The sequence below is a fragment of the Labrus bergylta genome, chromosome 12 (genome assembly GCF_963930695.1).
Source record: "Labrus bergylta chromosome 12, fLabBer1.1, whole genome shotgun sequence".
Classification (NCBI taxonomy): domain Eukaryota; kingdom Metazoa; phylum Chordata; class Actinopteri; order Labriformes; family Labridae; genus Labrus; species Labrus bergylta.
The window spans coordinates 560,484-575,961 of NC_089206.1; the positions used below are offsets into that span (position 1 = coordinate 560,484).

Here is a 15,478-nt window from a genome sequence, read left to right on the forward strand (position 1 = left end):
AGAGGTGACCATGGGGAGCAACTTAAGGTTCAGTGTTTTGTTCACTTGGACACAAGGACAGGAAGAGCTGGGGAATCAAACCACAGACTACCCTGCGGTTAGTGGACGAGCCGCTAGATAACGTAACCGCTAAACGAGCTAAAACAATACAACGTTTAACCCGTCAGAATGAGGTTTGACTTGTTTACAACACACAGACGGCGCCGTCTTATTGGCTGACACAGTCACAGTGAAAAGAATGCGGCAGAGGTCAGAGGTCAGTGACCTTCCCTCCGGTTAACTCCTCCTGACTGACTCTGACAGTGAATGAGATGTTTGAGGTCATGTGACCCAGTGACAGGTTGTAGATCACATGACTGGAAGAGAGCAGAGAGGTCACTGAGTCACGGAGCAGAGCGACCATATGACCATTACCCGTTAGACTGGAAACCAGCAATGAGCCAGTTACAACACCTTCCTCATTCCTTCATTCATCTGTTCTCTCGTCCTCTGTCACATCATTTTATATTTCCTCTTCAGTTTGGTTCTTCCTCCCTTCGATCTCTCCTTCGTCCTTTTGTTTGTACGCTTCTTCCTTTCCTTTCTTCCTTCTTTTGTTCCCTTTCTCCTTCGTCAGTTTGTGACTTCCTTCCTACATTAATTCCATCCTTCCCTTATTTTCTTCTTTAGCCCTTTTCAAAGCCGTAACAAAGCTCCGCCCACATTTCACCTTTTTATTTACACACTGTGTTACGAGCTAGCACCGGCTACAAATATACATACAACAAAACTAGCCCTAACCTGAAGTGTGACAGAGGACGGAAAGGACTGATTCTCACACAGGGAACACATAAGGCTAGATCAGCTCACCTATACGCAGGTCTGCCGGGGCACCGGAGGCCTGAACGCACCGGACGGCTTTTAGAGCGACGAGCCCGAGCTTCGTCTATGAGTTCAGTTTAGTTTGTTGTAGCTGGATCACATAAGAGACGGCTGGTTTCTAAAACAAGTTGATGGGAGTGGGTCATCTGTTCGGTCCGACAGCTTCCAAGTTGGCGTCCATACGGGTCCTCCATCAGCTGCCACTTCACCTGTCGTATTACGTCATTTAAAGCGACAGAGCACCGCTCTGAGCGCACCTCAGGAATGGTGCGTTCAAGACTATCGGACAAACCAGTAAACACAGCTTAAACCCATTCTCTATTCTCCCCATGAAAACCAGTCCATTAACAAACAGACAGATAAGGATGAAGAAGAAGAACCTTACTGATTCCTAACAACTGCAACAGCAACCGTGCAACATTATGGCGTTACGGCGTTGAAGAAGGGCGAGAGGCATGGCCGTTTTCACACATGCACTCCTGAACATTTCTAGAGAATTTCAGGACGACTGCCACTGAATTCCTCCTGATCTGGTTGTTGGTTTGACCTGATAACTGCTCTCATATCTGGCAAACCGAGGGGCGTCCAAAACGGGCGTGTGGGGGGTCTTAAAAGCGCCTACCTTCTCTGGTCCAAACAAATCCAGAGCATTCAGGAGCAGAATCTAAAGTTAGAAGGAGGACATACTGGCTGCTGCATTTGTTTTGGTTGCCGTGGTAACATAAACAGATATCCATATCATTTTATTTTTACTAGAAACGTTTCCAAGTTTTAAATTCTGAAGTTGTCAGTTTTTTTCAAACTGTTGATTTGTGCATATTAAAGTATCAGGAGTCCCGACACGCCAGACAGGATGTTTGTACCGAGACGAAAAACACCTTCAGAGATGATTGACAAGGTTACCGTGACAACCCCGTCATATACACATCAGACTGAGTGAAACCAGTTCAACTGGAGCAGCGACGGCGTCACATCGACACGGGCTGCTCTCGTGTCATCCTCATGCGCTGCATTCAGGGACGCTCGGACATCTGACATTTCCTCCGTCAGCTGATGATGATTTCATACACAGCAGAAGAGGAAAATAATCAGACGGATGATTCACGTGGGCTGAAAGATGAAAGGACTCTTGACACAGCGTGACCAGCAGCAGTGCATGCTGGGAGGTTATGAGCACGCAGGGAGCATGCGGGAAACACATCTCTGACCAACCAATCAGAAGTTGCTCAACAGGTTTGAATCATGACACAAAGTTTTCCTCATGTTTGGAAGCAAACAGCTGACAGCACGTGATGTTGAGTAACAGATCGTCTGCTCTGAGCGTCCAGATTCATTCCATCCAACATTTTATTTACAAAACGTTTAAAAAGCTGGAACACGGTTTGACATAAAACTCAAAACTATCAAATCATCAGAAGAGCTGCTGCTTCTTTTCCTTTAGATTTACTTCTGAAAAGACTCATCATACTGTCCTGAGAGGTCTTTAAGTTCCTTCTTTGTCAAAAACAAACAAAGACTCTTTATTTTCTGACATGAATGAGGAAGTTTAAAGGTCACATATTAAACTAAATCCACTTCTCCATGTTCCTCTAACTCTAACATGTGTCTCTAGTCCGTCTTCAAACCCCAATGATGAGAAAAGTCCATCCTCTCCGTCTTCTGCCTGCTCCACTTTTCAGAAAATGTGTGCTCAAACAGGCCGTTTGGAGATTTTCCCTTCATGACATCACAAAGGGCAGTAGCCCCTCCCCCAGGTGGGTGACACTCCCACAGCTAGGTGTTTGTTAAGAGGCTTAAGAGTCAGTGAGGGGGCTTCAAACTGTTCTCCACAAGCCAGTGGATGACATCACAAAAGCAACCCACAGATGAGGTCACTGAAGGTCGCCTTCATCAGTCACAAAGTCAAAGGAAAATTCTAAAAATGCAAAGAAAGCTCTTCAGGCATGAGGTGAACTCTGCTCACGCTCGGGTTGTTTGTTTCATATTTAAATACTTTCTGACTTAGTGTTTCTAACAACAATGTTGGTATGCAGAGTGGATCAGCTGACTGTGCGTGTGTGTGCGTGTGTGTGTGTGTGTGCGTGTGTGTAAAATCAGTCTGTTGTTGTTCTTCAGGAATCAGCTGAGAGATGAAAACAAGCAGCCAGCAGCGTCACACGCCCTGAACATCACTCGGACTCATTAACATACTGAGACAGCAGCAGCAGAGCAGACGGAGCGAGGAGCTGACAGCGCCCCCCACAGGCTGCGCTGGTCATCACACACACACATCATCACACACACACAGCACTAAAGAGCAGCATGTCATGTTTCTCTAGAAAGGATTTTATAGATAAACAAACAGGAGCAGAATGTTAAATTGTCGGTGTGATGTCTCACTCTGGATAAAAACTCAACTAAAGAACTCTTTTGAGGTCATTTACCCGAGTATTTCCTGCAGCTTCATACGTTAGCTTCATTATTTGATTATTACTGGTGCAGTAATGTGTTACATCCCTTTAAAGGTTACATATTATTTAAATCCACTTCACCCTGTTTCTGTAGTCCGTCTACAAACCCCCCAATGATGAGAAAAGTCCATCCTCTCCGTCTTCTGCCTGCTCGTCTTTTCAGAAAATGTGTGCTCAAACAGGCCGTTTGGAGATTTTCCCTTCATGACATCACAAAGGGCAGTAGCCCCTCCCCCAGGTGGGTGACACTCCCACAGCTAGGTGTTTGTTCTGCCCTCTGAGTCTGCCTTCTCACCGTAAACAATAGGACATGGAGAGAGAAAGCACAGAGTACACCCAAGACCTTCCAGAGAGGGGGCGTGGTCAGACACAGCTCATTTACATATTTAAAGGTAAAAATGTTTTTATGGAGATCGTCTCATGACCCTCAGGCTGCAAAACCTGATCAGAAATGACACCGTTTCCACAGAACACAGACACACACAGACACACAGACACATGTTTGATGTGTCAAACCTGTTTGCCACCACACTGTCCAATTTCTGTTTCAGTTAGGCAGGTGTGAGAGTGTGTGTTTGTCTGCGTGTATCTGTGTGTCTGGGTGAGAGTGTTTGAGTGTTTTCTGTGTGTGTGTGATTTCTGTGAAATGTCAAACAAAGCAAAGACAGAAACTCCCTGAAAACAGAAGTGAGACGGTTTGGACTTAAACCGAGACACACTGACATTTTAACTTCACTGTATCACAGAAACTCTGACGGACGAGATGACGATGTGTGGAGGTCAAACCTGCACCAGACGCTCGTCAACATTTCACAAACTGTGAGACTTTCAGAAACCAAACGTTTCAAAACGACACAATCTGACATTTCAACGATCGACTGAACGTCTCAAAAAGTCCAGAAACTTTACAAAACATTTCATACGACAGGTGTGTAGCAGAGGAAAGACACGCCGCCTAAATTACACGGAACTTTCAGAGGAACGTTTAAGCTGACAAAAAACCACACGCATGCAGGTCAGCTCCCAAAGCATGCTGGGTAAATGTGCGTTTAAATGAGGCCTCTAAACTGGGACAGAAGTGAAGGTGTGGGATCAGGTCAACAGACTGAAACCTGGGAACAATCAGTTTATAATCTAACCACAGGAAGACAGGTGTGAGGTTACAGGAACCACACACACACACACACACACACACACAGTCTGTATCAGAGCGCCCTCTGCTGTCTGTGCAGACTCACAGCAGCACAACAGGACTTTTTAGGGTAAAATACGGGTTCCAATCCGACACGTGACTCATTTCCTGCACGTTGTTCCCCACTCTCTCTGATTTCTGACTCTATCCACTGAATTTGAGCACTTTAATGGACACTTTAGAAATATTATCTTTAACCGCCCAATACCTGACTGTAACACTGTAGTCATTTCAAGCTTTTAAATTATTTGAGTGTATATATTTTATTGTTCTTATTGCTCTTTTATTGATTTTATTTTCTGTTGTAGCTTTATCTTGTCTCTCGTTGTTTATCATTTATGTATGTTTTCTCAGCATTATTGTAAATGAGGGTTGCACCTCAATGATCTCTCCGAGAACTTAAATAAAGGTTGATGATGATGATGACTGTCCTGTCTCTAAGTAAAGTCACAAAAAGCCCCAAAACACACCTTAAAAACCCAATATGAATACCTGTACTGACGCCATCCTGTGCACCAATTGTAAACTTTCTTGTTTTTAATTATCAACCTGCAGCGCTAGAAGCCTTCAGAAAATGTCCCTAAAGACGTACAGCTCATTTTAAACACTTTTAAAACAAAGTCACAAGATGCAAAACAGGTAAGATTTCAGCACATACAGGCAAAACCTTCAATCTCAGGTATCAGTGATAATCTAGCTGATTTGTGTGGTGTCTGTTTCTGCACAGACTCTGTGCTCTGTCTGTATTTTCAAGGCCCTGACACACCAAGGAGACCGGCGGTTCTATTTGGACCGTTGGTGAGTGGTCATCACCCTAGTTTTTTGCGGTGTGTCCGGCTCCGTCGCCCCCTGTTTGCCTTTTTCTCCTCATGTTGCTGTTCAGGACTTTTCTGTGTGTCGGTCATTGAACACAAGGGGGACTCACATCTCCACTCTGTTACCACCACTCCCCCCATCGTCCCTCTCCGCCTTCGTCCCCCAATCACCTCCCGTCCTGATTGGTCAGCTGTCAGAAAGGCGCTTGATGTCAACCAGCGCTTTTCTGAAAAGTTGAAATAATTCAACTGAAAAAGGCGTCGGGTGCAGCGCTTTTTGAAAAAGCATCATACTTTTCCTTTTTCCATAGGGTCATATGTAAAAAAGGCGCAGGCAGTTGAAAAAAAAAGTCAAGTGTGAACACGGCCTTAGTGTTTTTTCCGGGCAAAAAAGGTGTGTGTCATTTTATTTGTAAACAACAGGGTACCCCGTGCACAGCCTAAACATTCTCTGTTATGCACTGTTGCAGGAACATACCATGACAAATAAATCTTTTAGAAAAATAACTTTTAGAAAGAACTGAGAGTGAAACAGCAGCACAAAGGAGAAGATGAACAGCGATACCTGCTGGTGACCGGAGGAACTGCATAGACACACCTGAGGAGAGAACGAGGCGTGTGTGTGTGTATAACTCACCCACGGCTCTGAACAAACAGGCTCCGTCCTCCTTCATCTTCTTGATGACGAAGCCTTTCTTTTCTGTCAGAGCTTTTTCAAACCAGTGCTCCTGCTGAACACACACACACACACGCACGCACACGCACACACACGCACACACACACACAAAGAGACAAGACATACGCACACACATCAGTCTGTGTATACAGCACACAGGTAAAGAGTAACAGCACTGCTGAGCTAAAAGAACTGCATTACCCAGAATTCATTTCTTTCCAGGCGCTGACATTTTTCAGGTTTACAAAAGGAACACTGATTTTCTTTTAGAGACCAAACTGTTAATTTAACCTTAAGGGTTCTTCTCTTAAATAAGAGAAGGTAGGCGGTTTTAAGGACCCCCACACGGCCGTTTTGGACGCCCCTCGGTTTGTCAGATATGAGAGCAGTTATCAGGTCAACAGGTGTTGCAGCGATGGAAGCGGTCAAGAGAAGTGGTTCAGATAGAAGTGATTGTACCCGACCTAAAAAGCCTCTGCATGTTTCTAATAAGCTCCACGAGCAGAAACGTGCTCAAACTAGGATCAATATTGGAGATGCTTTTGAAAAATGGAGAGAGGTTAGAACACAGAAAGGTTTACAGACCCATGCAGAGCTGGATAAACACTGAAGCTTCAGAGTCCACCACATGGTGACCTGAGTGAGCATCCACTCTAGAGAGGAGGGGGGCAGCTCTCTATGATGTTTAGAATTTAGACTGCAGTACCCATTTTAAACACTAGGGGTCAGAGTTACATACTGCTCCTTTAATCATGGAACAGAACACTTCACCTTTTATGTTGTATTGATTTTTATAATGAACAACTTACATTTTAATGTGAGATTAGACCTTTCTTCATTTACACATTAACATGTATTAGAATCAAAGTGTTGAGCCGGTCTGCACGGTCGGTATGTGTACGAGGTACAAAAGTTAAACCTGCCATCAGCGTCACGGTCTACTTCACATTTTGTGGTTTTGAAACTTAAATCAACAGAGTGAATCTTCATAATTTGGCTCCGCCTCTTTTGTTTTGGTGCCATTTCAGAGCGTTAATATGAAACTAGAGAAAAAACACCGCTGTGTCCTCAAACCCTTCATGATTTTTCAACACTAGTGACAATGAGGAGAACATGCAGACTCCTGAAGGAACGGGGATTCAAACCAGGAACCTCCTCCCAGAGAGACTCCTGAAGGACGGGGATTCAAACCAGGAACCTCCTCACAGAGAGACTCCTGAAGGACGGGGATTCAAACCAGGAACCTCCTCACAGAGAGACTCCTGAAGGACGGGGATTCAAACCAGGAACCTCCTCACAGAGAGACTCCTGAAGGACGGGGATTCAAACCAGGAACCTCCTCACAGAGAGACTCCTGAAGGACGGGGATTCAAACCAGGAACCTCCTCACAGAGAGAGTCCTGAAGGACAGGGATTCAAACCAGGAACCTCCTCACAGAGAGACTCCTGAAGGACGGGGATTCAAACCAGGAACCTCCTCACAGAGAGACTCCTGAAGGACGGGGATTCAAACCAGGAACCTCCTCACAGAGAGACTCCTGAAGGACGGGGATTCAAACCAGGAACCTCCTCACAGAGAGACTCCTGAAGGACGGGGATTCAAACCAGGAACCTCCTCACAGAGAGACTCCTGAAGGACGGGGATTCAAACCAGGAACCTCCTCACAGAGAGAGTCCTGAAGGACAGGGATTCAAACCAGGAACCTCCTCGCAGAGAGACTCCTTAAGGACGGGGATTCAAACCAGGAACCTCCTCACAGAGAGACTCCCGTCAGGCGGGGATTCAAACCAGGAACCTCCTCACTGTGAGGGGACAGCGCTAACCACTGCAGCACGGTGCAGCCTAGTTTAATAAAATACCGATAGTCACTGGATATGATATTATCGGCTGGCTGATTAATCGATCAGGCTCTAATGTTGACATTGGTAAAGTAAATGATTTTTCCATCTCTCTAACGCTGTAACTTCAGCTTTAAAGGACTTAAGACGTTACAGCTCTATAAACCAGCACAGCACTCTTTAGTGATTATCTAGCAGGGGTCTCTCCCTCTCTCAGTAGCCGACTTCTGTACACAGTTAAATAATCATTATAGTGTAAATGTTTATAATCTTATAGTTTTGTAGTCGTTCCCAGCGTTGCTGTGAACCAGTTTAGTAAGAAAATAATTGAAGGCTTCTCTCTTATTAGCGCCTATCCCCAAATGTTAACAGCATCACCTCCATGTGACTCACATGAGAAATGTTTACCATCATCAACTTCCCACACACTGTCCATCCATCAGTTATCTATACCCGCTTTTCCCGTGGGGGGTCGTGGGGGGGGGGGGGGGGGGGGGGTTGGAGTCGACCCCAGCTGTCATTAGGTGAGAGGCGGGGTTTCACCTTGGACTGTTCACCAGCCAATCACAGAGCTGACATATAGAGACAGACAACCAGACACACTCACATTTACACCTACAGACAATTTAGCAGTTAACCTAACGAGCATGTCTTTGGACTGTGGGAGGAAGACGGAGAACCAGGAGAGAACCCACACATGAACGAGGAGAACATGCAGACTCCTCACAGAGAGACTCCTGAAGGACGGGGATTCAAACCAGGAACCTCCTCACAGAGAGACTCCTGAAGGACGGGGATTCAAACCAGGAACCTCCTCACAGAGAGACTCCCGTCAGACGGGGATTCAAACCAGGAACCTCCTCACAGAGAGACTCCCGTCAGACGGGGATTCAAACCAGGAACCTCCTCACAGAGAGACTCCCGTCAGACGGGGATTCAAACCAGGAACCTCCTCACAGAGAGACTCCTGAAGGACGGGGATTCAAACCAGGAACCTCCACACAGAGAGACTCCTGAAGGACGGGGATTCAAACCAGGAACCTCCTCACAGAGAGACTCCCGTTAGACGGGGATTCAAACCAGGAACCTCCACACAGAGAGACTCCTGAAGGACGGGGATTCAAACCAGGAACCTCCTCACAGAGAGACTCCCGAAGGACGGGGATTCAAACCAGGAACCTCCTCACAGAGAGACTCCTGAAGGACGGGGATTCAAACCAGGAACCTCCTCACAGAGAGAGACTCCTGAAGGACGAGGATTCAAACCAGGAACCTCCTCACAGAGAGACTCCTGAAGGACGAGGATTCAAACCAGGAACCTCCTCACTGTGAGGGGACAGAGCTAACCACTGCACCGCGATGCAGCCACCATATATTTCTTATATTATTGAAATACTGAGAATATGTCTGTTTTTAACTTCTTGCTGAGTCTCTTCCTCTTTTTTTTTTTAAACTGTTGTAACAACCAACTTTCCCCCAACGTGGGATTAATAAAGTTTATCTTGTCTTTATTAAAGGAAGGATTCATTCATAGACTGATGTAAATAAAAAGCCAGGGTTTTTAATTTAAGTTTTATGGTCATTTAAAAGTTTGTATTGTTCATTAATGTATTTAAGTTTCTAATATGTGTATTTTCTGTTTTTTTTTATTCATATCTGATCTTTAAAGGCTTTCCTTTATCATCTGTTTGTTTATCTTTTTATTTATCTACTTATAAACGTTTATTTATTTTTAGTTTAAAACATTGAATCTCAAATCTTGAATGAAACGGAGCAAAAAAAAAAACAAGAATTAAGTTTGATTGACAAAAAGCACAATTGACAGTAATTATCGTGTTAAAGTACCTTAAAGCTGTTTATATCACCTGTGTGTACACAGCAGTGTTAGCATTGTGCTTTGCTAGCTCCCTGCTAATGCTACATCAGCTAGCGTTAGCTTCCCATCAGCTCCACTGTGTTGTTAGCTTATTGCTAATGTTATTATAGCTAGCGTTAGCTTCGTACCTGCTCCACGGTGGCAGGGTCCACGGACTGCAGCCGGGCCGCGTTCTCGTACTCATCTTCGCTGTTGTTCCCGGCTCCTTCCTCAGTTTCCTGGCTGGACCCCACTCCACCCGGTCCGGTTACCCCGGGCTGGCCTCCACCGGCCAGAGCTGCCACCACCCCGCCGGAGCAGGTGCCTGCCTGTCGCCGCCTCTTGCTCAGCCCGGGCCCGGAGCAGCAGCTGCCGATAGCTCCGCCGCAACCGACGACGCCCGCCGACACGACGAGTTCCCCGCGGGACCCGGACACCATGCCGCCGCTGCTGTCCCGACTGTCAACGGGACCCACCGGAGACACAGAGCCGACCGGCGGCGGAGAGGCCTGCTGCGGCCGGGAGCTCGCCTCGATGCTCCGCCGGTCGTCCCTCGCTGAGGGCGGAGCGGGCTGGTAGGACCAGGGCGGAGGTGAAGCCCTCGGCCGGGCGCCCGTCCGCCCCGGGTGAGGGTGAGGGTGAGGGTCGGAGCTGCTGCGACGGTCACTGTCATCGGTGTGATCCGAGACACCGACCCCAGAGCTCGGTTTCTTCTTCGGGAGAATTGTCATGGTGGCTGTGTGTGAGTGTGAATGTGGTGTGTGTGTGTGTGTGTGTGTGTGTGTGAGGGAGGCAGGGAGGGGGTCAGAGGGTGACGAGTCCTCCCTTTCTGGATCAAACTGTTCGGTGTGTTCGCCCTCCGGCCCGGCCGCTCGGTTACTCAAACCGAGCAGAGGTTCCTTACGAACCGAAAACACCGAAATCAAACCCGCCTCGGCTCCTTTTCGACGGTTCAGTTGAACAAAAACAAGAAGCGTCTCCCTCTTCCCGTTCAGCCGTCCAGTCCACAAAACATCAACACAATCTGACGGAGGGCTGTGACGTCACTTCCCTGTTGCGACGGCAGGCTTTACGTCAGGCCGTTTATCGACCATCATTTTTTATTATTTGACTGATTAAACATGATCATATATGAGGATCATCTCTGTCCTTTAGTTTCTTCTACTTTATTAATTTACATTCATTAAACTGTTGTGCTTTAGATTAACTTACAACTCCACTGACGATGCAAAAAGCACAAAATAACTTAGTGTGCCTCAGTATTCAGGTTGTTTTGAAATCAGAGAGAGTCGGTATGACCTGAGGGGAGCAAAACAGAGATGTGTGTCTGTCAGAGGGGAAAACGTGTAGAACTACGGAAGAGGATTAGGACCAAACAGGAGGACGATTTATTCCCCCATTCTGCACTTTGAGAGTCTTGTTGTGAAGACCTCGGTGGTGGAGCGCCAGGGAAACATTCGTGGCTGTAGGGATGAGAAACCTTATTTTGAAATGTATTTACCAGCTCCATAACTCATTATAACTAAATCATCCTTGAAGAGCATCAAGTGCAGCACTGCATGCGATCAGTCCAGGATAAGGAAACACTGGTGCAGGTTTATCCTCTGAGGGAACTGTTTTTATTTATTGAGTGATTTTATAACAACCGGTTGCGTGTTTTTATTCTGTGCTTTGTATTTCATGTCTTTTGTAGTTTCCTATCTGGATCCGTGATAAAGTTTGATTGATTTGAGAAAAAAAGTCGAAATATCAGGAATTATTATCAAATCAGTGTCAGATTTGGCATCAAAAAGTATTTACACCTAAAATAAATACATCTAGGCTATTTCATCAGACAGGTGTGTACAACAGAAATGAATCCATCAGACATATATATATATATATATATATATATATATATATATATATATATATATATATATATATATTGGGGCTGTCAAATGATTAACATTTTTCGTGGTTAAGCACATTTCTGATCACGTGTTTGAAATTTAATTATTTAGCATTTTAAAATAAAAATAGTTAGGCTTTTATTTTTGAAATTTTGTAATTAAGCTGAGAGTACTTTACTTGCTGTGTGCTTTTATTTTGAAATAAAGTAAGGCCCTTCTGGTCGATGGAAAGTTAGGACAGTTACGATGCATTCATGTGTTGTCGGTCACATCGTAAAGACGACTTTCAGAGTTGTAGTTGTTGGATTTAAACTCCAGCCTCAATCATGCAGACGCCTAACAAGACAGGTCCGATTTATTGTGCTTATAAAGTAAAACAGAAAAGTTAATCTAATATTCAACAATTAATTTAGCAGACGCTTTGGTCCAAAGTGAATCAGGGAGTGAGTGTTCAAATCATCGTCATCGTTTTTGTAAACACCATATTATTTTGGATGTGATAATGCTGAGTCGGAATTGACCATATAAGGATGAAGAGGTGGAGCAGAAGCGGAGGGCGGGGCCAGAAAACACATAAAGTTATGCTGCATTTATGGAGTGTTGGAAAAACAAGTTTCCAATTCGGAAAATGTCTGCTCAAGTCGGGACATCAACTGGGAAACCCGGGAAGAAGGGGCCTTAGGCAGAAGTTATTTGGGGGCCCCTTTTCAACCGCCATTATGTCTGTCAGTCTGCTGTTAGATGGGGCCCCCTTAGGGAGGTTTCCTACTGTTATTACAAAATTTGCACGTTTTCAGCCACTGCTGCGGTTTAATGTTTGTCAGCACTCAGGGGGCCCGACCAAGTGCATGCCTTGCCTGTTGACAGTCAGCACCTTCACCCGAGAGTTGACAAACCTTTAACCACAGCAGCGGCTCAATATGTGCATAGTGTGCAATGACGGTTGTGAACCTCCCTAAGGGGGCCCCATCTGACAGCAGTCACTCATAGCATAGTAAATGACTGAATGTTGCTCGTCCAACCCTAAATATGGAGGAGAGATACTCGATTTACACAACTGACCTGAGAAACTTCTCCAAGATCAGATCAATCTCGTCGTTTAAGGACGCTGAGGTCCTCATCCATGCCTTTGTGTCATCTAGGCTGGATTACTGTAATGTCCTTCTGTCGGGTCTGCCAAAGAAAAGTCTGTGAAGTCTGCAGATGGTTCAGAATTCTGCAGCTCGTGTTCTGACTGGAGCCTGCAGATATGAACACCCCGGTGTTGGCCTCTCTTCATTGGCTCCCTGTTCATGTCAGAGCAGACTTTAAGGTGCTGCTGCTAACTTTTAAAATATTAAATGGCAGCGCAGCATTGTATCTTACCGACCTGGGGAACCCCTATGTGCCTGCCCGAGCCCTGCGTTCTCAGGGGACGGGGTCTTCTGAGTGTCCCAAAGGTCAGAAAGAAGACAGTTGGTGAGCGGACACTTTGGAACAGCTTACCTCTGGACATCAGGCCGGCTTGTTCTGTTGAGGTTTTTTAAAGCAAAGTTAAAGATCATCTGTTTACTGTTAGTATGAGTCATGATTTCTCTGTATGTTTTTCCTGTATTTTAACTGCATTGCTTTGTACAGCACTTTGATTTAAAGCACTTTATAAATACATTTATTATTATTATTATTATTATTATTATTATGCTGCATTCAAGTGCTGCCAGACACATCGGAAAAACAAGTTTCTGAGTTGTAAAATGCTCGTGAACAGCTTCTGAAGTCGCAACAACAACTCAGAAACTGAAAAGAATTAGGTGCCCAACTTGACGTCAGCATCGTCATTAAATGGAGGTGCAAAATACCTTTTGGTACTGTTAACATACTTTTCATTAATTCACGTATTGCACATCAACTTCTTGCTGAAATACAATTTGTAAAAGTTACATTCCGCAGATCTTCTTCAGAGCATCAACTTGTTTTTGCGCTCTTGTTACATCATTCTGACTTTCTGAACTGAAATCACATGAACACTTTTGAAGTTGGAAGAACGACTTCCCAACTCGGAAACTTGGACCACCCAAGCAGCACATGAATGCAGCATCAGTGTGACTGGTTGTCTATCGCTGTATGTCAGCCCTGTGATTGGCTGTCTACCAGTCCAGGGTGTGACCCCGCCTCTTACCCAATGACAGCTGGGATCAGCTCCAGCCCCCCCCCACCCCCCCCCCCACGACCTCGAATGGTAAAAGCGGTATAGATGATGATGGATGACTCTTCAGAGTGTATTTTAGTCCAACTGAACAAGACAGTCTTCAGTTCAGGTAGCCCCGCCCTAACTCCGCCCCCTCTTCCTGGACCCTAAATAGGACCATAATTTACTAAGTGACAATCATGCTGTGTGGAAGAAGACGTGAAACTAAAGATTGAGATCATAAAACTCATCAGAGAAATATTTACTGAGGGAATAAATCAACTGAGAAGAAGCGGGAACATTTTTATATCATAGACTTCTTTTTAATCAAACTGATTTATACAACCAGAAATCAGACAAGAAGCTGTGGAGTGACAAAGTGTGTATTTATATAACTTTCTTCATAGACAGACACACACACACACACACGCATACACACACACACACACACACACACACACATCTTTAGTTACAGTTGGTGCTCAGTGTTGAGTATAATTAAATAATAATATAAGCAATAGTTGTCTTCAAATATAGAGCGGTACACTTTATACAAAATACCCTGCATATTACTGTCAAGTTTATTTTAGTGTCATGAGGAGAGCAGTGAGATGTAACGGTTGTTCCCTCTGATCACCACCGGAGGGCGCCACAGCTCAGCTGTCAACCTGAACTCTGGAGGTTTTCAGGATTCATGTTTACACCTTGCAAAAATATCATCTTCTGGTGTTTTTTTTCTGATTAACTGACTTTTTCTGCAGACAAAATATATTACGTCGGGTATGTCTTGGACTCGGTTAGTGTGGTCTTGACTCTGACACTTCTTTCTGCAGATCCTTTAGTCTTTAAAAGGGACCATCACTCATGATGTTTTATTTAATCATCAATTTATCTGCACATTATTTTCTGAATTTAACCCCTTTAATCCTCCCCAGAGTCTGACGTGACGCCTTCAGAAGTTCTTCAGAACAACAGTCAGAAAGGTTTCAGTTCGCTGTGATATAAAACAGAAAATCCTCCCGAGAACCAAAGAAACATCTTCATAATAATCATGTTTTCATATCTACAGATAGTGAACTCTTTAAAATGCCCGCAGCATCCTTTGGATGTTTGTTCCTGAAGTGATCTGGTGACAGTTGAGGGATTATTTGGCTAAAAGTGAACGACGAACCTGCAAACTGACGGATCACGCTCACAAACTGTTTTTAAATCTGCTGAATGATGACGTTCAAGACATTCTTTTATAAAAATGCTTTTACTCTGTTCTTATTTTATTTTATTAGTCTGATTTTGTTGTCTGCTTGTTTACTCTCTGCCTATTGCTTTAATTGTCTCTCTGCTTTTATTTTCTGTTGTAAAGCACTTTGTTACTTGTATAGAAAAGTGCTATACAAATAAAGTATTATTATTAATATTATTCTTACTTCATAGTAACGTCCTTTTCATGTCAAATTTGTGTTTCATTCTGACAAAAGGACGACGTCATGAATCAGACATCTGTAAATTTCATCATGACATTGTTTTCTTGAATCCATGAGAAGCTGTTTAAATAACTGTGGGATGTTTCTTTGCAGCCATGTGACGATGACATCATGACATGAAGAGAGATTGAACGTCCTCCGGCAGTTTGCAGGTGGTCACACAGACGTGGTTTTATACAAACAGTCCTAAATATGAGTGCAAAGGCATGCAGCACCACCCTCCTCCACCTCCCAGTGCAACAGATAAAAA

General features: G+C 44.6%; 1 protein-coding gene across 2 annotated transcripts in view; it reads right to left on the bottom strand.

Moving 5' to 3' along the window:
- otud5a (OTU deubiquitinase 5a) overlaps nucleotides 1–10,714 on the bottom strand; it is a 22,640-nt gene extending 11,926 nt beyond the window's left edge. Inside the window, exons 1-2 of one of the 2 annotated variants that reach the window (XM_065960918.1) lie at nucleotides 9,838–10,714; nucleotides 5,956–6,046 (exon numbers count right to left, since the gene is read on the bottom strand). In XM_065960918.1, coding sequence (XP_065816990.1) covers nucleotides 5,956–6,046; nucleotides 9,838–10,419 — 673 coding nt within the window. In that variant the 5' untranslated portion in view covers nucleotides 10,420–10,714. Of the gene's footprint in view, nucleotides 1–5,955; nucleotides 6,050–9,837 lie in introns of both variants that reach the window. The other variant, XM_065960917.1, reaches the window with a different exon arrangement.
- Nucleotides 10,715–15,478: the final 4,764 nt, after the last annotated feature.